At 39.4% G+C, this 23,604-nt stretch overlaps 1 protein-coding gene across 2 annotated transcripts in view; it reads left to right on the plus strand.

The window, feature by feature from the left end:
• Positions 1 to 23,604, plus strand: part of HAPLN1 (hyaluronan and proteoglycan link protein 1) — a 64,174-nt gene that overhangs the window by 37,480 nt on the left and 3,090 nt on the right. For both annotated transcript variants that reach the window (XM_042787862.1, XM_032995464.2), the window contains 2 exons: positions 8,134 to 8,505; positions 17,797 to 18,099. In XM_042787862.1, coding sequence (XP_042643796.1) covers positions 8,134 to 8,505; positions 17,797 to 18,099 — 675 coding nt within the window. The remainder of the gene's footprint in view (positions 1 to 8,133; positions 8,506 to 17,796; positions 18,100 to 23,604) is intronic.

Below are 23,604 nucleotides of genomic sequence, written 5' to 3' on the forward strand. Positions count from 1 at the left end.
AGTATTTCATAAATTGTATTTTTCTCTGATTATACTGACAGGTTATTGCTTTTATGAACACAGAGCTCTGTCTTTCAAATGTCTACTCTCTTGAAACTGTGGATTTCTTTAGCTTTACTAAACACTTGCCAACCTCTTTAATATTGCAATAGGAATAGACATATTCTTAAATTTTTCATTTTTTCTTAGAAATGAGTCACTGGCTTCAAAAATATCTTGGTTCCTTCTGTCAGGGTCAGCTCTAGTTCCTGGTACTCCCCTTATTGGTTAATACAGTGAAACTGGACCTGAGTCAAATTTCTCATCTGACAGACAGTTTTACCTCCCTACCTTTATCAGTATTCCTTTCTGCTTCTTTCCTCTGGCTCACTTATTTTATTTAAATATTTTATTCTTTTGTTTTACTCTAATATGTATGAACAAAATTTATAAAATATCTAAAGCTGCATTTTATCTCTTCTGTGACTTTATTTCCTTTCCTGAAGCCTGTGGTGGATTTCATGGTTTTGGTGGGGCTGCTCTATTAACACAGACTGTTTGACCATATCACCTTTCTCTCTGGTAGTGTAACTGCATACAAAAGTCATTCCAGTTTAACTTTTGTGGATAAAAGCAAATGACAGAACTGTATTTATGTAAGATGTGTTGTGCCCTTCACAACCCCACTCCAGTAAACTGTGTGTGCCTTAGGGTATTCCTGTTTCACTCTTCAGAAAAAAATCATAACCCTAAATGAAATAATCTGGTGAATGTGAAAATGGGACAAAAGTATACCCTAGTCACATAAGTGTCCACAACAAGAAAACAATACTATTCTAAACGTATGGATGAAATTAAATATTCATCTTTTTCTCTGAAGTCAAGATCTGCAAAGTACTCTGTGACCAATGGGAGAAGATGGTTCTTTTCAGTGCTCAGCTTTGAATATCTCTCTAATCTATTCATAGTGCTACTCACTGACCAATTATTCAAAGAGGCAGAGTACCCTTCAGAGATAAGAGCATTCTTCTGTGTGTAGCTATTCTGCAAAATAAACAGTTGACTAAGCCATTACAGTAATTGCTAAGTTAATTACTTAAAGGTGACAGGAGCCTTTAACATATGCCTCCAGTTTCTTCAGGTTTTAGAAATAGACAAGAAAGGCCAGTGAAGAGAATACAAAGTTTGGCTTGTGAAGTATCAACCTTTAACTTTTTAGCTTTTCCTTGGGTATAAGTGAATTTGTATTATACAGTATTTCTTTACCTTTCAGATACAAGAACACATCCATTTGCCTATCAAGATCTCTGCAGTTTTATTTATATGTAGCAAGAAATATATCAACATGGAATGAGCAGGAAACTTTCTAATATTGCCCTACTGAAAAAAAAAAAAAAAAGAAAGAAAGAAATTGAAATCAATTAATCAATTAATCAGTAACGAAATCAGAAGAAAACTTTGCCCAACTTTTCTGCATTATAATGAGTTTTATTTACAGTCCTCTTCCTTTTCTTCAAAACAAGCCAGGACCAACAGAGAGAAAGAAGCTGCATAGACTTGATGGACTAGCTAAAAACATGATAAGAGATTAGATGTACTACTGATTTGATCTTTTACACTAATTTTTACCTTCCCGAGTTTCGTACTTTTCTACTTTCTTTTTGACTTTCTTCCTTCTGTCCACCTTTCTGCATTTTTCCATTTTTAGTAACATTACCTGTTATTTTTTTTCCATTTTCTTGCATTTACCTTTTCTGCTTAAAATTTCTTACCAGTTTTGTTGCCATTCAGGTCAATTTAGATGTTCCATTTTGCAGTCTCTTCTTGAAATTGCACTGCTTCTTTTACATCAATACAACTTGCTTTCCTCTTCAGAGCATGGCTTGTTGCAGCAGCATGCAATAGAAATGTCAACAAAGAGCAACCTCAACTCCAGCTGACATGTAGGTTTCATTAAAGAGATTCAGGACTGCATATTCTGGAATAGACCTTAAGTGATAGGTATCAGTATGTTTGGGTTGTAAAAAATTATTACAGAGGCAAAAGAATTCACATTAAGCATAAATTTAAATTAGTAATTTGCCTTTACTTGCTACATCAGTCTAATTGCATTTATAGAGCATTTAAAGGTAATTAAAGAACTGGAAAATCTCCTCACCAGTTTTGTGTGATATTTTGGTTTTGTCAGACAGTCTCAATGCCACCCATGAAGATTTCCTTCTGTGCAGAAGAGGTGCAGAGACATTTTCATGATTTCTGTTCTATTCTGCTCTATGAGGCCCGATCTTCATGCAATTTCTTTATCTATACTGAAGTAAACTTAAGTACTCAACGTTTATTTAAGGCAAAAGGTGGCAATATTTTAGAAGAGGTGAAGGTCGTTATTTTCCTGATGGTTTTATGTGCTGTTAGGTCTCCCAGAGACCTACCTTGAGTTAATATGGTCCCTTTAACAATTGCCCACCAATGTGTTACTCAGGTTAAATAGATGGGATCAGCTGAAAAAATGTTTTACCTCACTCTTGTCACCTTTATGATGAAGAGGCAGATTTCTTCTCTGCCATTTATAAAATGGTTATTTTTAGCTGTACTAATATTTGGAGCCATGTACCCAAACTTTTAAACTAAGATTTGTCTAGCATCTCTCTTATCAATTTTATATCAAAGCTTAGATGTAATGTGACAGAAAATAAAAGTAATTTTATCCTGTTGGTTTAGAGGCAGAAACACAGGAGTTTGATGCTCGTGTTTTCTTTCTTGTGACATAAACAAAATTACATTAATGATTGGGACTAATATTGTTATCACGGAAATTATTTTTGAGTTTTAAGTAAGCATGGTAGGATAACAAAACATGCCACTGCTATAGAAAGACTGAGGATATTTTAGTATGAGAGCTCAAGTCCCTGGTAACACTACAGGAAAGCAAGAAACAACTCTGTTTATATAAAGTAGGGTGGCACACCGTGTTATTAACCTGGTGACTTGCTAACAATGTGGAACATTTAGGCAATACATGAGTTTATCTGACAAAACACATCTATGATGTGATCCCTGATTTATGATTTTTTTTCCCTCTAAAAATGCACATTTTTTTTCTCCACTGTTGCTCTGTAAGTCCATTAAAATGTGGGAATAATCAAGTTTTGTAAACAGGCCAGTGTAAGCTTCTGGACAGTTCTGATGAATAAAGTGGATAAATCTGTTTGCCAAAGGTCGTGTCGTGACTCATCCTCTCTGCCCCACACTATGTTCCTGGTCTTCAAAACCTGGCTTGCCATTACTCTTGAGTGCAGGAACCAGTTAAGAGAGAAAAAATCAAAACAAAACAAAACAAAAAAAACAGCCAGCAAACAAAAAAACAAAGAAAAAGAAAGCCCCATACCTCAAACAAAAACAAACCCACAAAACAAACAAACAAAAAAAGAAACAAACAAAAAACACCCTAAAAAGATGAACAAATCTGAATATATGTCCAGAAGTAAAAATTGGAACTAAACCAATAAGCCAGCAGGTGAGACTGAATTGAGAGATCTAGCAGCATGAAAGCATGTCCACTTACTGTCCTTGAAGTGGGAATCACACTGAATTCAAGGTTAATTGTGTCCAAAGTAATGACAACCAGAACATCAGTGCTAATCGAATAGCATTCAGGCAAGGGAAAAAGAGAGGTGGAGAATAAAACAGAGGCAGATAGCATGCTGCTGCCCCTGCCTTATTATTTAAGGTAGCAAGATACCCTTTTGCCTGCAGTATATCCCTGCTTGTTTTGATACCGTTGAGATACAGCAAAGCTGACCCAAATAGCAAGTTTCTGAGTTTTCATTTGTGGCAGGCAGTCTTTCCCTACAGCTTGGAAAAGCAGCTCCCAGAGATGTGTGTTATCCCATGCAGCTGGATGGCTTCTACAACTTAGACAAACTGATTTTTAAATAGCTTAGCTGTTTTTGCATTATGTTGCCGTTGTCATCCATCTAATTGCACCGAGAAGATTAACAAAAGGCCACAGCCTGTCAGAATTGACAGTTGGGAAGCAGGAGTGGAAAAAAATATGGCATATTAGTCACCAGTGGTGCCTGGTTCTGTACTAACAGCTGAGCTGCTGCCTGTTTTACAAGGCAAAATATGCCTGGGAGGGTGAAAACCCCACCAAACAAACCTTTCTCATTCCATTTCTGATCTTGGAGCTGAGACCAGAGCCAATAACCAGGCTGTTGCCATCTTTGCTCCCAACAGAACAGCTGGAGGTTGCCGAGCACATTCCTCACCATTAGTCCACCATCTGAGGCTCCTGAGTGGCCATACATGGGGTCTGTCTTGTCTCCAGCAAGGATCCAAACTGTCCTGTTCCAGACAAGTGTTCAGCAGGGGGTTATCTGGGCTTTGCAGAGTTTACAGTTGTTTCACCATTCACCTTACAAATTCTCTGATGATACTTCCGAAGTTCTGGGGAAAAAGAAGTATTGTCTTCTTCGAGTAACAAGCTGGACTCTGTGATAACACTCACATGTCACATCTTTTTCCTTCTTGCACTAATCTTTTAGATATTCCTGCCATTTAGATACAAATAATTTTATTCAGAAGCAGCAATCTTGTCAGAAATCCTATGAGGAAAGCAGCCAGGGAGCCACTCTGACAAGCCTTTAAAACAACGTTTACTCCACTTTCCTTGATCAGAACAGTTTCACAACAGATCATTGCTTGTTGTATTAGGGTAACCCAGGAAGCAGGATTCATTCCTCATTTAAGTTGACTTTCACAACAGTAAGTTAGAATACTGCATCCAGGGTGCTAAACATATTGTAAATAAAGGGATCCTGGTTTGCTCTGTGTTTGGGCATTTTTTTTGTTTGTTCTGGTTTTGTTTGTTTTGGTTTTGTTTTTTTTTTTTTTTTTTGTTTTCTTTTTTACTCCTGCTCTGTCAACTTCAGAAAGACCAAAAGCATTCATTTTGCCACACTCCCAAAAATACGCAGTGAGGTGAATTTGGCCCTCATTCGCACTGGCTACTGGATAATAAAGACCTCTTGGCCTCTTGCCAAAACCTAATCATCTCATTTTAAATCCTGAATCCCTGCTGCCTGCATGTCTTCTGCATGTCTTCTAGCCCAAAAAGAAACTATGCAGCATCCCCCAGTCTGACATCTGCTTTTCCTCGAAAGCCAGAAATTCTTCCTTCCTGCCCTCCTATGTCTGGGAACAGCAGCAACATAATTTTCTGCCCTGCTGTCTTGCCAGAGAGAAGGGCACATTATCCCTTTTCTGTAAAAAATAATTGGCTTTTAAAAGACTTGAGGGTGGAGGCACATTTCAAGCGTTGCATCTGCCTTTGAACCTCCAAGGCCACAGGAGATGTTCCAGGCTCAGAAAAGGCACGCTTTTCTTTCCTTAACCAGGTTTCCATCCCTTCTGTTCTTTACACTTACCTAGATATAAACTCAGTTAATGGCTGCTGCAGAGGGCCAGAGGAGGTGGGAAGCAGCCAGGAGAGAGGTACACCACCGCATTAGGATGCTAACTCTGGAGTCAGAGGTGACAGTGCTCTGGGCAAGTCTCCAGGCCTTCCTGGCACAGACTAGCCGTTGTTAGAAAGAGAGCGCATTAGCAGCCTGAGTCAGACTCTCCCTTGTGTCCCAGTCCTTTCTGCTAATATTTATTAACTTGGCTATTTCAATTTTAAAGACCCAACATAGTTGAGCTCTGATTCAGATTTCTTGGTAATAACCACCCCAAAGCATAACATTTCTCCTCCCAAGGTGGACAGAAGTCTGTGGAACGTCTTTGTCCCTGAAGGAAACAGGGGAATTCACAGACAAACCATTCTGGCTGCCTTCATTTTCTTCCTTCTCCTCATACTGTGGAAACAGTGTTAGCAACACTTTCGATGGTGCCTTGCCTCAGATCACCTCTCTCCTTGGATGCTCTCCTCTGAAAGGGGGAAGGTGGGTTATCAGAGCAGCCCCAAGCCTCTGCTCACCTCTGGAAAGAAAGGCATTGAAAAAGAAAACCAGTTATATGGGGCTACAAGTGATCTGCTCTGCAGTAATGATTTTTCACTAGGAGAAAGGTCTCTCATCCTGGTAAAACAACTTACAGTGCTCAAACGTATTAATTCTTGAGGAAGCTGGTGCCTCGGCTAGTCTGTCCTGTGCAGGTAATAACAATGCTCTCGACACAGCATCTCCTGACAAATAACTACACATTTGGGATACCTGTTTTTCTTAAGCAGATGCACATTTGCACTGAGAAATCTTATCTTTGCAATTACCACCCCAGAACGTGTTTGCATAATCATAAAATGCTGCATACCCTGGGGTTTCTTTTGCTGCCTAGTGTAGCCAGCATGGAAAGTTAGTGAAGTCAAGTTGAAACTGGAGTTTAGGTGAATATATCATTTAGCCAGCAAACCTGTCAACAAGACTGAGAAGCCTAGGACTGTCTGGAGACATTTATGGGCTACAGATCCTAACATCTCCCCACACCCTCCATGACTGTGAACACACCACGGCCTTTTGCAGTGCTGTGAGCAGACAGCTGGCCAGGTGGGATACTCCCTGCTGGGCTCGTCACTGAAACCTTGTCTGTCAGCCCATCTCCATCCCAGTCCTTCCTACTCCTTCACTCATCCACAACTCTCTCTATCTGATGATATTTTGCACGCATTTCTGTGGTTTTGTCCTATTAGTCCAGATTCATCCTCACGGATGCCAGAAGAAAATTGCTGCTAGCCTTCATAGAGTCAGTCTCTCAGCAGCCTCCACACCTGGGAACTTAGCCATGGCTTTTGCTGAAGTTAGAGAGAGCCAGGCCAGGCCTTAGAGTCAGGAATCACATTTCTAGTCTGTTACATTGACTTGCTGAACACACATAGGGAATTACAAAGTCTTTCTTCGCAATCTGTTATGTAGAGTGAGGTCGGTAATTCTTTCCCTGCAAGCAGAGCACTGGTGATTCATTGCTAGTTTTGGTCGGTGTCTCAGTGATGGAGGATGGCAATATCTACAGAAGTGCAGAGCTTGCTGAATCAATTCTGCAAACTGTGCATGAAAGGGGTGGCAAGGGGTACTGAAAGAAGGAAATATTCTCACTTTTGAATGCATCTGCTGACTGCAATCTGTGTTTTCTGGGCTTTTCCCAAGGCAGCACAGCCTGTCAAAGAAGCCCCAGAGACTTAAGGTTGGAAGTGAGTACCTGCTCAAGCTGATGGTCCTAAACATAATGTTTTAACAGAGGAATATGAGCTGTAGTGACCTACTGGGTAGAAAAGAGAGCAGGGAGTCTGGGGTGAGGGTGAGGAGGAGAGGAGCCAGCCAGTTAAATACGGATTTGTGTGAAAAGTGAGATCAAAATAGAAAGGATAAAATAGTGATGAGTTTGGAGGAAATGAGGAAAACAGATGAGGAAAAAACAGACTGGGATGATGAGAAAAGTGGGCAGCAGAGGAACAGATTTTACATTTGAATATAAATTGGACTTCCTTGCTTTGGTGGAAGTGTGTCAGAAGAGAAACTCAAACTCAAAATTTAGTATAAGATACAAATAGAAAATGAGACATTTTAGAATTATGCTGACACTTTTCTTGTCAATATAAATAGTGCTATTTGATACAGTAATGGTTTTTCTGTTTTGTGATTCATTGCATCCCAGATCATGAGGGGTTTTGTGTGCTGCTGCCTGAATAAGCTGAGTCCATACATAAAAATTTAATTATGAAAAAAAGTGTAGCATTGATAGACAGCTCTTGAACAACCCACAATGAAATACTGGATGTTGTGTGGAGCCTTTTATGGATGATGGCATTCATCCACCAGCTACACAACTCTGTAACTATATTTATACAACTCCATCTTCATGACTATGGAGTATATAGGATAGCCTCTGCCTATATGAGGGGGTAATGCTGTGAACCAGTTTGCCTCTCTGCCTGCCTGGGAGTGTACAATCACAGACATACTTGCAGCTAAGTAAATAATTATATATAACTGGTTTATACACCCTATGACTGCATAGGTACAAAATGATTGCAGGGAAATGATCCTGCAGACCCAATGTATTATATAGCTGATGGTTGTTATGGTATTGATCATATTCATTCTGTAAAAGGTAGATTGCAGACTAATTCTTGATTTTGTTTTTCTCCTTGAATCCTAACAGAAAACGGACCCCGTCTACTTGTGGTAGCAGAGCAAGCTAAAATCTTCTCACACCGGGGTGGCAATGTCACACTGCCATGTAAATTTTACCATGAACACACATCAACAGCTGGCTCAGGAACCCACAAAATCCGGGTCAAGTGGACCAAGCTCACCTCAGATTACCTCAAAGAAGTGGACGTCTTTGTTGCAATGGGACACCACAGAAAGAGCTACGGAAACTACCAGGGCAGAGTGTTTCTGAGGGAAAGCAGTGAAAATGATGCCTCTCTTATAATCACAAATATAATACTGGAGGATTATGGGAGATATAAGTGCGAGGTGATTGAAGGATTAGAGGATGATACAGCAGTGGTAGCTCTGAATTTGGAAGGTAGGTAACACCTGAATTATACATTCAAACTTGCACAGTGTTAAGAAATACCTGCTTTTTTCTCCTAATACTGCTGGTGTTGTATTATCAGTGATAACATCAAGCTGAGAAGTGGGATTCATTGTGCTCTGGAGATCTTGGCCTGACAGCCCATGACAACAATCATAAATTAGAAGAACATTAGGACTTCTATAACTTATGCTAGCCTACGGCATATTCAGCTCCCAGTGAGACCCAGTGTGAGAGGAGCCAAAAAAGAATGACCAAACATAGTATGAAGAAATCTGTATTTTTTCAAATTTCTCCTATCACTTTATAGAAGTCACTGCAAGTTTTTACAATAGACGTAGGTAAAATTATATTCAGTATTCCCCTAATAGTCATTTTACAGGAGTTCAGGACATTTTAGATTATTGAGCAAATGCAAATCTTCTTACAAAGAGGAAAAATATTAAAGTAGTTTTCCAGAGACAATGTTTTTGCTTTTTCCAGTCTTATAATTACATAAAATAGATCTTTATATTGCCTGCCAAGACAACTCCTACATGTAGACTGTAGTCATTTCCCTTAGCAATATTCTTGAAAATAGTAAATTGAAAAGCATTAGAAAAATCAGTGAGACAAGTTTAAAGAGGACCAAAAATTCAGGTTTCCTTTACTCTTATGAAATTCAGATAAATTTTATGAAATTCAGTGCATGTAAGTTAGCATTTAGTCTTTTTCCCCAAAGCACTCCACTAAATTCAACAGTAAACTTAAAATTGCATGATGTTTCCCTTACCCTTACACTTGCCAGCTAGTGTGTGCCAGAGAGCACTTTATAGAAGCCACATTATCTGTGAAAATTAGTTAGGAAGGAAAAAGAAAAGAAGAAAATCAAACTTCTGGCTCTCAAACCTGTAAAGAGATTAAATATATGCCTCTTTCATTGAAGGTTACTGTACATTATCATGGTTATATAGTTACCCTGCACAATAAGACTGGCTGAGTGGATCTCGGATCCAAATAGATATCATCGGCTTGGCTTACTTCTTTACATCTATTTTACCATTCCTGGTTGGAGTTGCTGAAACCTTCCATTTCTGAGTGCAGGAAGGCCCTGCACAGTTTCCATGCCATCAGGATAGCCGATTTAGGTTGTTTCGCCTCATATAATCCATCTTTAATAAGATTGCATACAGTTCTTTTCAAACTTAGTAGATAAAGAAAACTAGACATATACAAGTCCAGTTTAAGTTGTCTGAAACAGTTCTGAGTGAAGACAAAAATGAGTAGGAGGAAAAAACATTTTACTTTATTCTTCTCTGCTAGCCAAAGGCTCTTTTGTGTTCAGTCTCTTTGCCTGGGCAGGCACTGCAGTGGTTGCTCATTGTAGCTGCTGTCAGTGAGAGGAACCACTGAGGGCTGGGCAGTTTCTGCTTGGCATGCTCAGCTTTACCTAAGTGAACTCAAGGCTCTGGTCGGCTGCCCAGGCTGCAGGTATGGGCCCCTTGATTGGGAGAGACATCACGAGATGGGCAGCCCCAGGGGACAAGAATGATCCACCTCACAGCATGGTTTCCAGACAATAAGGATGCAAATAAAAATGCAGTAACAGCAGCTATTTACTGCATGTGAAGAATAGCAAGTGCCATGTAATCCAGGTTGGAAACATGCAGCATCTCTTCAGCTGTGTTTGACCCTATCACGTCTCTTCTCCTTTTGCACTGTTGTGCAGACAGTCCTGGAGCCCACCCCTGGCTTGCAAAGATGCTCAATAATTCAATAATATTATTCTGATAGTCTGCTTGCATCCTAAGTACGTACCTCTATCAGACTTCGAGATACTCCAGATAAATAACTACATACCTTACATCAGATACCAGGATTTCCCTGTGTTTTACAGCATTATGGTATTTTTGCCAATGTAAAAGAGTCAGAGCCAGTGTAAAATCTTTAAAGAGTTCATCACACCACGCATCTGGACCAGATGCTTGTCTGGTGCTGCTTAGCATTGCGCCTCTGAAGCAAAAGTTCATTAGCTTTCTGCTCTTAAAAGTGAGGAGGTTCCTGTTCAAATGCTTCCTGGTGTGACAGGAGTAGTTGGGGAAGGGGAATCGCTGACGGCTTCAGTGGCAGATGGGAAAGTTTTGTCTGAAGCTTGGTACAAATACTTGTGCACATGCAGAGATCAACATTTGAAATACAGTATTTGATTGATACTGGAGTAAGAAAGCAATGAGAAATCTCTTATTTACTGAATACAGTAACACAACTGAAAAAAAAAAAGGGCTGTTCTACCATTTTTCCTGTGACTGTCTTGTGATATAGCAGCAGCCCATTGGATACAAGGTCTGGATCCCACCTCCTCATATGCACTATCCCCTCTAGCCTCCTGCTGTTACTCTAAACAGTGTCTCCTTCTCAAGTATGACAACTCCACCCCACCCTGTGCCACAGCACCACTCCTTCCTATTTTCCCCCACCTCCAGAATAAGGAAATTCATAAGGATAGGAGGAATCATATTTCTTCAACCAAGTATGTTCCAATTTCTTCTCAAAGGAAAGTTTATATATTTTAACTGGTGTCTGGCTAACATAAGGAACAACGTCTTTTTAATGATTTTTGTCAGACATGAGATAGGTGTAAGACTGTTCATTTCTGATGTTATAGAGTGTTGTTTCCCAAACTGACAGGAAAATTTAATTTGTGAAACCTCATGGTAAAATGTAAACTTTCAAGTGACATAAGACTGGTGTTGTGTCAGTGTCAGTCCTGCTTGTGGCAACTGAATCCCATGATTCTGGGTCCAAGTTACATTGGAGTTTTCTTCTAAAATGATGATGATTGAAATGCACTTATATTTACAATGGACATACATAGTTCATGGAATATATTCCTCTGTTTGCATGCCCCTGTACTCTCATCTGCAGCTTTATGTAGTGCCAGCTTTAATTGCTGTTTCATGTATTTGAGCAATGCAGAACAGATCAAGGGAAAAAATAAATCTTTGGACAAAATAAAAATATATCAGCCCATTCCAATATCCTACATCTGTTCTAAATAATAAGGTTAATCTTACAGTGGGAAGGATTTGCATCAATAGCCTAATGTCCTGAGACGATGCCCCTAAGGATGTTAATTGGCAACAAGACAAAATCATTTATATCCAGGAATGCCCACTAGCAGTGCAAAACAGCTAGTGGGCTCACTGTACAAACAGTATAGCTTTGGCTACGCGAAAGCATGTTAATATATCAATATGAAAATAGCTGACCTCTACCTCAATGGACCTTTTTTCTTCACCGAGTGTGGTAGTGTTTTATTCTTATTAGACTTAAAGGCCTCCTGGGATTGTCATTAAATAAACTGTTCATAATAACTAGGTACTTTTGGCTTTGAAAAAGCAGTGGAATTAGATTCAATCTGCTCGTTAGATACCTTACAAGGTTTTGGTATATTTTCTTTGCTATTATTTAATTCAGAACTACACCATTTTCCCTCTACACTAGCAAGACAGAGCTGTCTCGCAGCTAAAGCTCAGAACTAGAGTTCACTGCAGTATTTCACAACCACCAGCTGTAAAAGCTATTCAATCATGTCATGAACATCATCGTGCTTGTAGCCTTAAATACGAGGACTGGTCTAAGAGCAGGAGGGTTGGGCTGGATATGGTGGCTGCAAGAAATGTCAAGTACTGCAGAGAGCAGGACACTTTTTATGTTGGCCTTATCACCAAAGCCATTTTCTCACTGAACTGGCATTACTCTTCTCCTGCACGTAAACTATGGATCGTGAGTTTTACTCTCTTTGTCAAATGTTCTGAGAGTCAAAAACTAAACAAATTAAAAGGTCTTCTACAGCAGGTAGATATTGTTGCCTGAGTCATAAGCTAAGAAAGAATTCTCAGCTTACATTAAATGTTCTTTATGTTGGTGTTTTACTGTTCTACACTAAATTTTCTTTATGTTAGTGCTTTATTGTTTTCCTTTCTTATGAATACTAGGCACTGTAATGAATCTCACAACATCAGGTTTGTGTGCTTCGGCTTCCCAAGCATCCAAAGGCTCCAGCACTGGCCCTCAGTTAGTTATACTGCTCAGGCACAGATTTTATGTACTATTCCCTCATGAGATTCATGGGCCAGGTGACAAAGAAAGTTGAACAACACTAAACTACCAAAGGCAGATTTTTACTCCATTAGAATTTTTTTTTATGGTTTCTGTCTTCAGGGAGAGGTGATAACAGAACACATTAGTTTTGCAATACAGGCTATAAAGTACTTACGTTGTACATTCAGCAGTACTAGAAATATGCAGATCTAGATAAAGCCATTGTAAACCTCCGTAGACAGCTACTTCTAGATAGAATCTAACTCTTTGGGTGGCTCCATATGAACCAAAAAAATAAAAAGGTTAGGTTTCATGATCTTGCTTAGAGGTACGTTAGCCTTTATGTCCAAGACAGAGTTAGAAAAATACCAGGCATCTCTTTCAAAAACAGACTTTATAGTTCAAAACAGATCAAACAAATCCGTAAGCTTCCTATAAACAAATTCTTCCAAATTACCACAGCAATCGTTTTCTTGTCTAGTCATTTGCTCTTGAGAGGGATATATAAGCAATGGTGAATTCATAGCTGAAACCAATATGGAACCAAGTCCTTGTTCTCAACAGCAGGAGAAATCAGACTTAGCCTAATACTGTATGTCATATTTGTTTCTTCTGTGTATTGCTGTTACATTCATACACAAAAAGCTATGTAAAATATCCTTTGTGTGTCAATCTGTTGTACTCTCTACTATAAAACTGATTTTATAGGACACACTATTTGTGGGTACGTGGAGACAACAAGAAGTCTTGTAAAAGACAAGAGGAGTTTCTCAAGCATAAGTCATGACAGACCAATGTCATTCCTTCTGTGATAGAGTAACAGGGCTTTGCAGACACAGCTTCAGTTTCATTTTTAGGGAGATTGATACCTGTTGAGAGCTAGTGGCCCACCCATGGAGTCTGTGCTGAATGATCAGGTATCTGACAGTCCTGACAGCCAGAGACATGGAGATAGAGTGACAAGGAAAGTGAGGGACTTACCACTTTTTACAGAATTTCAGATATCCAGCATGGAAAATTTTGCCATCAAGTGTATGAACCTGCCAGCATAAAACTGTACCCTACAGTATAGTATATAGCAAACCCTACTGTTACCCTGTGTTTACACTGGCTGCAAGAAAACTTACTTTTCTGTTTGTGCTAGAACTCAAGGAAGCCCATTTCTTTACTCTGGCTGTAAAAAGACCTTTTTTTTCCATATGGGTCAACAGAAATTTGTGTTATTTTGTTCTATGTGTAAATACTCTTAAAACTGCTAATTGTGTATGGTGCTGGCTTAACAGACACCCATAAATTGTTACAGGAGTTGAGCTTTCTAAGGTTATTTCCTCACCTCGTTGTCTTGGGTAACTGCTACAGCTCCTTGCACTGACAATGTGTCTGTAGCGACTTAGTAATTGCAAAGCACTTGCACTGAATTTTAGGGATTACCAGCCTATAAGACTCTGAAATACAAATATCTTACAGTGGACACACAAATATCTCTTTTGCATTCCCTAAAAACCACAGTAACTGGAGTTGTACATTTGTGGAATTGAATGTAAGGCATTCATGGAAATACGGGTGTGCATATGGAGAGGATACATTATACATCCAGTTCTTATGTTCCGATTTGGTAGAAGTCCTAATTTCCATTACAACAGCCATTTTCTGGACTGCGATTGCATTGTCACAGGTGCATACAGCAAGCCTGGCCCTCCTCTTTCACTAACAGATTTATTCTCCACTCAATTGATGTGTCTCAGGTTCTTCCTCTGTTGCTTGGAGGAGAGGAGGTCCTTCCCTGGGGGTAGGACCTATTCCAGAGAACCAAGTGTTTGGGACAGAAGCCTTAGTGTGAAGTCTGTAAAGTTAATATTGTCCATTCAGGGTCCACAAGTGGCTCAGCTGCTTCCTTAGGGTAGGGAGCCAAATCACAGAGGTCAAGTTAAGGCTCTTCAGCTCAGTCTTCCCACAAGCTAACCAGATTTTAACCATCTGAGACTGGAAGTTTTTCTCTTCCTCCATTTTTAAAGTTGAATTTGTTAACATTTGGAAGTGGGTGTTTTGTCTAGCGGTAAAACACAGGGTTGGAGTCAGAAATTTAGATTCAGACTGTAGTTTGGGAACAGTAACAAGCCTCAGGACAGGTTTTGTCCATTCAAGAACAGATGGGATGGATTATCTTTTGCTGGGTTATAAGATCCAAGACTGAAGAAGATGCCTTGCAATTACTTAAAGTTCAGCACTGCTAAAATGTAACAAAAGGAAGATGAATAGTAAGATCTAACTATGAATTTCAGCTAAGTCTATAGGGAGATGAAGTAACAAAAAAATATTAGCAAAGATGCAAGATGAGGCAAAGCTACACAAAACACATACCCGGTCAATTTTGCTTTACAAAATCACGAATGGCCACCTCCATCTGCAGGGTGAAATTAATACTAATCAGTTGCAGGCTTGTACTGCAGATGAACTCAAACAAAAAAACAGCTTCTATGCAGTCTACCCAAATATAGCCCAAAGCTAATATTACAGTTTTGTGCATATTTATGTTATTAAAACATTATGTTCCAAACTGTCAAACTCAAATACTTTTGTAACAAATTTACATACATATTTAACCCCTTTTAAAAAGTTATTTTGGAAACCTTGAGGAATCAAATCTGTTTGAATTGTTTCCAATTAATTGTTGCTCAGTTTTTAGAAGTATGCAAGTTTAGAACATTATTAAAAAATACCCACCTCTGATGATTTTAGGGTTTTTGCTACATGTATATGCAAATCAGACACATGTACTGAACAAGGAATCACTTGTCTGGGGAAGTGTAGTTCTGGAAAAATAATAAGTATTGGATTTCTAATAAAGTAATAAAGCTTGCACTCCTCTGACATTTGCTGTATTTTTATTATAGACAGTGATATTTCTATCCATTAGCACTTGGAGAGGGAGAGGAATTAATTATGTTTTAAAAGAGGTGAGGAGGAGGAAGGAAAAACAGAGATCCAGAAAAATATGAAACATCTACAGCTTCTTTTTTATGAAGTTACAGTTAACAGTACATGTTGTGTTACATTACATTCATGCTTTATAGTTCAGAACAGCTAATGACTGAAAAGCCCTTTAAAAAATAATTTACAAAAGGAAAGAACCTCAGCACTCTCTAGTTAATTGCTGAAGGAGAGCAAAACATTGTTTATTATTACCCTGCCAAGTTTACATTCGCATGCTTTATTTTCTTGGACCAAGTCACTGAGGTTTAGTAATAACAAAGATTTTGTTTAACAAAAATATCACTTCTTGGATGATAGATGGGTGAGGGAGAAAAGGGAAAGAAAAGAGATGTTAAGATACTGGTGAAGTAGAAACCGAAGTGGATTTGAATGTTCAGAAAGAAGTATGGCTTCATTGCATGGTGACAGTCTTGCATGACCATACAGTAATTTCTCTATGCTATGCTACATTGCCCTGGAGACAAGGAACTTGTTATAGGTGGGAGAATTCATCAGCAGGAAGAAAGTAAAAATAAAGATGGATGTTTATACAAGTGTAAAGTTTTTGGCTCATCTCATGTGTTATCTTGTCTTCAGTCCCCCTGCATCCTACAGCACTTAGTCCTACAGAGATGTTTGAGAATAAACATTATGAGCTGGATTTCTCTGATGCTGTTTTATTTCAGTTTATTATTTGACTGGGCTAAAGCCAACTGTAAAATTAAGACCTGGGTTAAGTTTCTAAACCTTGCCAAAGATTAGGGTGGTCTGATCCAAACTTTTGTTTCACGTCTCTCTCTTCTCTTTTATCAGAGCCACATGTGGAGGTGGTTCTTCAACATTTTCTGAAACATCTTTCATGTTTCAATAAATAATCTTTAACTACAGATCTTTTTCAGAAAACAAGCAGAAAATATACTGTGGAAAATCCTGTCAGATAAGGGCAATGACTTTGATTAAATATCGCTGCCGAAACAGTTGTGGAGGCATCCCCACGTTTCCCATCTCCACTTGGATGTCCTCTGATACGAGGTGCTATCTCTGCCATACCTGTCTGCAATGGCTCACCACCGATGAGGGCTTTGGGCTGGTCCCCAGGGATGGAAGGAAGCATTTGGCAGGTCCATGTTCCTTGGACAGTGGCTCTCCAGCAAGCGCCCTCTTGTTAAGCCAGCAGTGCTTTTGGCAGCCATAGGGGCAGCGAGGGAAGGTGGTATCTCACGTGGCTTCCCACTAGGGCTGCCCTGCATTGCTGCATGCCGCGTGCTCCATGGCTCACCATCTGCAGCTGGGGAAACCTGTCTTCTGCTCAAGGAACTGTGCTCCCTGGTGCCCTCTGTGATGTGGTGAGAACTGCCTAAAAACAGCTGGAAAGTAGCAGAAGAGTCTCCCTAAACCCACACACCACTTCAGTGATTTTATTTCCCTATAGATTTCCTACTTTAAGACCTCGGGACACTAAAATGATGCCTCCTACCAGTCTAGCCTTCAAATGTTGTTATTAAGCCAGGCATGAAATACTTTCCCGTTCCTAGGATAATGCGAAATAAAAACAAAACAATGAAAAAAACTACTGTCTTGAACCTCTCAGGAAATCTTGGCAAAGGTCCAAGCAAAGAACATAGCACTCTTTTTTGTCAATCAAAACATTTCATTTTAACATCTATCTGTAAAAAGAAATAGTTCATATACCTCCGTACTACAATTTCTTCATTCTAAATGACTGCCAGAAAATCCCCAAATCCCATCTCACAGAAAGTAGAACTAGGCTGGGTTTTAATTTACTTTTTTTAAATGAGAAATTGATTTTACAGCTGGTAAACTGGAATTTTCTGATGGAAAATGTGTAGTTGCAAAATTTCAGCCAGCTCTGCTTGTCTTCAAGCGCTCTCAAAGTGCATGAGGGTGAGATCACAGTGGGGACAGCGAAGCTGCAGATGGGAGCAACGTGCAGACCTGGCACGGTTCCCATTGGGACAGAGATAGGGTTACGGGGAGAGGAGACGGCTGGGTGAGGCAGGAGCCCTATCCCCTCCTCAAACCTAATGGCTGGTGTGCTGACAGTGTGTTTTCCTCCAGAAAAAACCAAACCAAACCAAAACAAACAACAGTCTGACACACATGATGGAGTTAACTTTTATTTCTCCTTCTAGTTTCTGTAAAACCTGTTTCCCTTCCCTCTGCGCTTTTGATGTCCAGTAACTCACCCTCTTTCTACCACTTTAGGTGTCGTATTCCCTTATTCTCCACGGCTGGGTCGTTACAACTTAAACTTCCACGAGGCTCAGCGAGCGTGTCTGGATCAAGACTCTGTTATCGCATCCTTTGACCAGCTCTATGATGCCTGGAGGTCAGGGCTGGACTGGTGTAACGCCGGCTGGCTCAGCGACGGCTCCGTGCAGTACCCCATCACCAAGCCCAGGGAGCCCTGCGGAGGGAAGAACACAGTGCCTGGGGTCAGGAATTATGGCTTCTGGGATAAAGATAAAAGCCGATATGATGTTTTCTGTTTTACTTCAAACTTCAACGGTAAGAGCCTTCCTCACTTCTACCTTGTAAACGACGTTTTCTGCGCTTAGGAAATAAACTCCAATGGCAGCAAGTGATACTTGATTTGTCAAAGCTTATGTTAGGCTCAGAAAATGTTATTGTTGAATTTACAAGGATACATGCATAAAGTTGTCTTTGCCACATGTTCACACAGATTGTTTTTACAACTCAGAACTTGTATTGGCAGGATTTTCTAATATCTCCGCTTTCACCCCGTTAAAATTTATATGTACTCTTTTAATGTTGATATATGCCCAGTTTATTTCAGTTGAAGTGATGAAGGAACCTGTGATTCATTAATTGAGCTTTCATGTTGAATGAAATTATAATTATGATATTTTACAACTTCGATATATCACCAAAACAAAATTCTGATCACCACTTCATCTATGCTGTTGTGTCAAGCAGCTCCTGCTCATGTACCAGGTCTAGATATGACTAATACTTCCTTATCAGCAAAGTGATTTCTATCTTTTATGACTAATAATTTAGATTTCTAATCTTAGTACACTGCCAAGACCCTCTTCACTTTTTCTCTGAGCTTGGTCTGCTCTAAACCTTACTAGCTTTTTTCCTATTAGTAGGTGTTCTTTTAGTTATGAAATTATCTCAGCTTGCTATCATTTCAGGTTTAATCTAGTGGCTGAAAAGGATTTAGAAAACATAGCTGTGAATGAGAGGAACACTGCAAGTAGACGTGTGCAAAAGGAGTGTACAATCCTCTAACGGCTTCATACTTGCGGATAATTGCTACACAGCTTTGCACATGTTTGGCTTGCAGCCCACCCCGACCAAGGAGCGTGGCCTTTTCTGTTTATGCACAGGTTGCTTATCCACAATGAAGCATTTTTGACTTACAGCATAGCAAAAAATAAACATAAGACTTGCTCTCAGAAAGTATGCTCTAGTGCTAAATCTGCTCCACTTTCTCAAAAAAAAACCCAAATCCTCAAATCAACATTATTAAATGAGGCTGGATGCAGTCTGAAACAAAAGTTAAGCTGATTTTTATGATGTTGCATCATGCCATGAAATGCTGGCTCATTTTTTTCTTGCTTCATTTATCCAAGAAGAAATCCTATATGAGCTCATCTCTTACATGCAGATTTAACCTTGTACTAGAGAAATAGCACTGAGGAATTAAATAAACATGGAAAAAGAATCAAAATGTGATAGCTGCACTATTTATAATGCTTGCAGAGTAAACATTTGTGACTACTGTTCACTAATCAGCACCCTTTTCCACATCAGCAGCTGAACCATATCTCTTAAATAAGGAGAAAAATCATTTCTGGGGAAAAAAAAAAAAAAAAAAAAAAAAAAAAGTGACAAATAAATATTGTTTGTGCATTGATACAGCAAGAGAAAGAAAGAAAGAAAAGAGGAATGAGGTAAGGCGAGGATACTGGTAGTAGAGAAATCAAAGACAAGACACTAAGATGCATCTCATCCTTGGTGAGTCAGTTAAATCAACCTGCAAGACTGAATACTACACAGCAAGAGGATGATATATAGAGCTGGGCACCATCTTTTTTCTAGTTCCCTAAAACTCGGTGCCATGAAAGTCTCTCAAGGTATCAGCAGAAAATTTGGACTTCTGCTTCTCTCAGCACCCATTTCCTTAACTAGCAACTCACCAGGGTATGTTATCCTCACATGTCCCTGCAGTGTTCTCCACTATTCCTGTCCCAAGCTTAGCTTAATATCCACAATCAACTCAGTCACTCTCCCAAAATGCCAACTTCCTATTTTCTGCTCAATGTTTCAGATAGCTTATGCATGCTTAACGGCATATGTTAACTTTCTCACTGTAAATGGAAAAGCTTATAATAACCCATTTTGCCACCAGGTTGCAATTGCCAAAGATAGTGGCTACAGGCAAAGAGCTATTTCTGCAACACCCAATATTGATTTTCTCAGTTCAGGAACAGCCAAGGAAAATGAGAAGTGGTTAGGACACCATGCATTTCCAGCAGTGGCAGTGATTGCTGGAGTCTCCTGATGGTATGAAACAGAGAAGCCTTCAGCTTTATGTAAGGGAGCTGGAAAAATGCCAAGGGCCCCAGGATCAGGGGAGTATAAGGAGAGCTCAAAAAAAAAAAAAAAAAAATCTCAGAGTCCCAGTTATGGGATCTGCTATGAAGAAGAAAGGTGAGTGAGGTTTAGATTTCTGCTAACTGGGTTCTTTTCAGGGAAGGAAATACCCCAAATACATTATGATCTCAGGGATCATTTAAAAAGAAAAAAAAAAAAATAAATAAAAGGGCTCAATTTTGAAAAGTTCAGCAGTCAAAACAAAAAGTCTTTGTCTAAAATACATGCAAAGCTTGTTTTTTACCTGAAGAAGAAAGGTACAGACCAGCAAAATTACATTCAGCCATTAAGGTGAAAAATTAAAATGTCGTCATCAGTGCAAGTAAGTTCAAATCCAGGTTCAGTGTTCTCACTCTGGCACTGTTGGATTCCATCTGTGATGAGCTGAATACACCAAAAAATACTGGTAAATAGTGTGGATTTTATACTATTAGTGATGAATTCTACATGAATCACAATTCCATGCACAGGAAAATTATTTCTGCAAAGTTTGTCTTCAGTACAAAATAAAATATTAGTACCTTATGAAATTACCCTCTACAGTGTTTTTTGTTAGACTAGTGTAAGTGCAATTCTGAACATTTTGTTCTGGTTGTATAACTGCATCATACTCAGATCCTTCTGTTAGTTCATAGAAGATCTGTTCATGTTTTGTGTCTGTGCAGGTAAAGCTAAAAACCTGAGTTTTTTTCACACACTTTGTACGTAGTAATACCAGTAATTTACCAGTTTGTAAGAACATATAGTGGTGTGTTTCATAAAACAATGTAAAGGGTAACATTAGCATAACGATATCCATTAAATCCATCAAAATATTGTGAAGTAACATAATTTTTCTGCATAGAGATAGCTATTGGATGATGACATTTCCCAACCTGCTTCTATATTCCTTGTGTTGATAAAGGCTATCGAAAATGAGTATACACAAGTGGGAAGCATCTAATTTAAATGTGGAAATTCGATGTTGGAATTTTCTGATGTCTGAGGGCTCAGCTCTGGTCACTCTCAGCTGATTTCTCTTCCACTTTTCCTTCACAGCAGGAGCCACTTTAGTCCATGTTCTATTTAGAAAAGCCAAAGGTTCCTGCCCTGTGTGGTGGGACAACCTGCCATGATCCAAAGGTTTGCAAGACCACCCCAATTTCTCTCCTTGCCCTGCCCCGAGGAATTGGGGATGGTTCTCTTCCATATATTCGCTCTAGAAGGTCAGTTTGGGCTTCTACACACCAGTTTGGGAGAATAAATGCAGATGAATCCTTTTGTTGCAGTCTTCCCCACAGAGCACAAAAGACATAGGACAAATAATATACAATGATAGAGCTGAGTGGTTATTCTTTGCTTAATTTCAAAAGGCTTCTGAAAGAGAACAGCGAGCTTCTTGAATGAAAAGCCATGAGAATCTTTTGCACTGAAAAGTGTTAAGTGAGCTAAATATAACCATCTATCAGCTCCTCTATAATCAAGCATTTTCAAAGAAAAAAGGGTATAAGTAGAGCTTGCATCACACTTTCTGCTCATTAATATGCATTTTGTTATATACTTTGCACGCAGAACCATAATGCCTGATTGATTTGTTATCAGCTCTAAAAGAATCAGGTAAAAATCTCATGTCAACAAAGGTAAAAAAACAAAGAATAAATTTTAGGAATCATGTTAAAAGTGCAGCTGTGAACCACTTGCTTGTTACAGCAATGCATGTGATAAGCTAACCACCTCTGCCATTTAAATGGGAGAAATGTTTAGAAATTCATCTCTGAGTAATGCATGCTGACAGCTCATTTGACCATTTCAGAAAATTTTATCTCTGGGAACGTGTAGCTATTGCTCCAAAAAGAGAAATAAACCAACTCAAAATAAAATTACATACCCTTTCATAGAACTGGTGGTTTCTGAGTCACCAGAGTCACGGCTGATATCGGGGGGGGGGGGGGGGGGGGGGGGCCACTGGAATAGAATTTTTAAAAATAATTCCCACATATTTAATGTAGCAATTCAAAATCAGTTACCTGAGACGATCACTGGGTATCAAAATACTTACTAGGGCCTTATGATCAAAGGAATAGAAAGCATCTCGCTTCGCACAAATTTTTAACGTGTTCTTCAATTTTGAGGAACAATGGCTTTGCTTGACCATTTAGTATTGCTGCAAAATATACTGACCTGAATCTCTTGAGCAGGTGGTAGGGTGTACATGTTATGCAAGATACAGATATACCCCGCCGGCTGCTGAGGATGCCTTTTATGGCCATATGAAACCACAAATTAGAGTAGTTTTACACAGTAAACCAACTTAACTGATTTCTGTGGCCGTAAGTTCTTGGCCATCCACCTCGGTCGCTGGCTGCAGACATTCCTGCACTCAGCTTTTCTCCTATGTGTGATGCCACCCACCAAGCAGAGCCTGCTGCTCGGCTGCCCCTGCACAGCATCCAGGCTGCCCCAGCAAACCCATAAGCTGTCGGGAATAGTCTTAGGGTTGAGCCCAAGTGCTTACTCGATGGCTGGCTGCATGTGGAGGCATCCTCTCTGAGGAGTCCACCAAGAACCCTCTTTCAAAGGCATTGCATTAACACTTTTCGCAGAAAATAGCGAATGGGGTGGTAGTGGCTTTTTGTGCCTCTGAAGATGATGGCCCACTACACCCAGATGTGATATAAAAACTCACTAATAAATCTCTCAATTTAGAGCTGGGCTTGGAAAAATCTCCAAGGGTGATACATCCCTCGAACTCCCAGAGTTACAAGGGTGTAGGGTATTTAGGTCAAGTGCTCAACTTTTCCTCTTTCAGCTGTTCTGTTAAATGCAAAGTCTTAAAATAGCTATTATACATGGGGTTTGATTAGGTTTGCATAAACCCTCTGCCCCATGATTTGGATGTGAGAAGTCATATCAACCACACTTATCCTCTGTAGGTGTGACCCAGCTACCAGATTTTAATGAGAGAGAGACAGTTAATGCCTCCCTTTCCTTCCACATCAATTAATAAATACTAAGATTAAACAGTTAGGAACCCTTCTAGCCTATTAGCAGGGGAAAACCCACAAATCTGTACTGACTTTATTAACACAGTTTTATTTAATCAGACATTCTGGATAGACATTGCACCCCTGTGGGGTTTACTATTAAAGTTCACCTATTTAAGGAAGGAGCAGAGTGTAGGAGTTTTTATTATTGATGTCATATGTCAAAAGCCTGACCTCACTACAAATCTCTAGGAAATTACATTCCATTGACATATGGTTTGAAGAGCAACTAATAAAGTAGGTGAAGTTTACATACTATCAGTCCAAATCCCTGTTCCCCCAAGTCTGAAATCCTGCTTGCTTTGGGGAAACCTCTTAATATTATAGTAGGAACAGGTTTCCACTTAATAAACATTCTCTTCAGCAA

The sequence above is a fragment of the Tyto alba genome, unplaced genomic scaffold (genome assembly GCF_018691265.1).
Source record: "Tyto alba isolate M040663 unplaced genomic scaffold, T.alba_DEE_v4.0 Super-Scaffold_13, whole genome shotgun sequence".
Taxonomy (NCBI): Eukaryota; Metazoa; Chordata; class Aves; order Strigiformes; family Tytonidae; genus Tyto; species Tyto alba.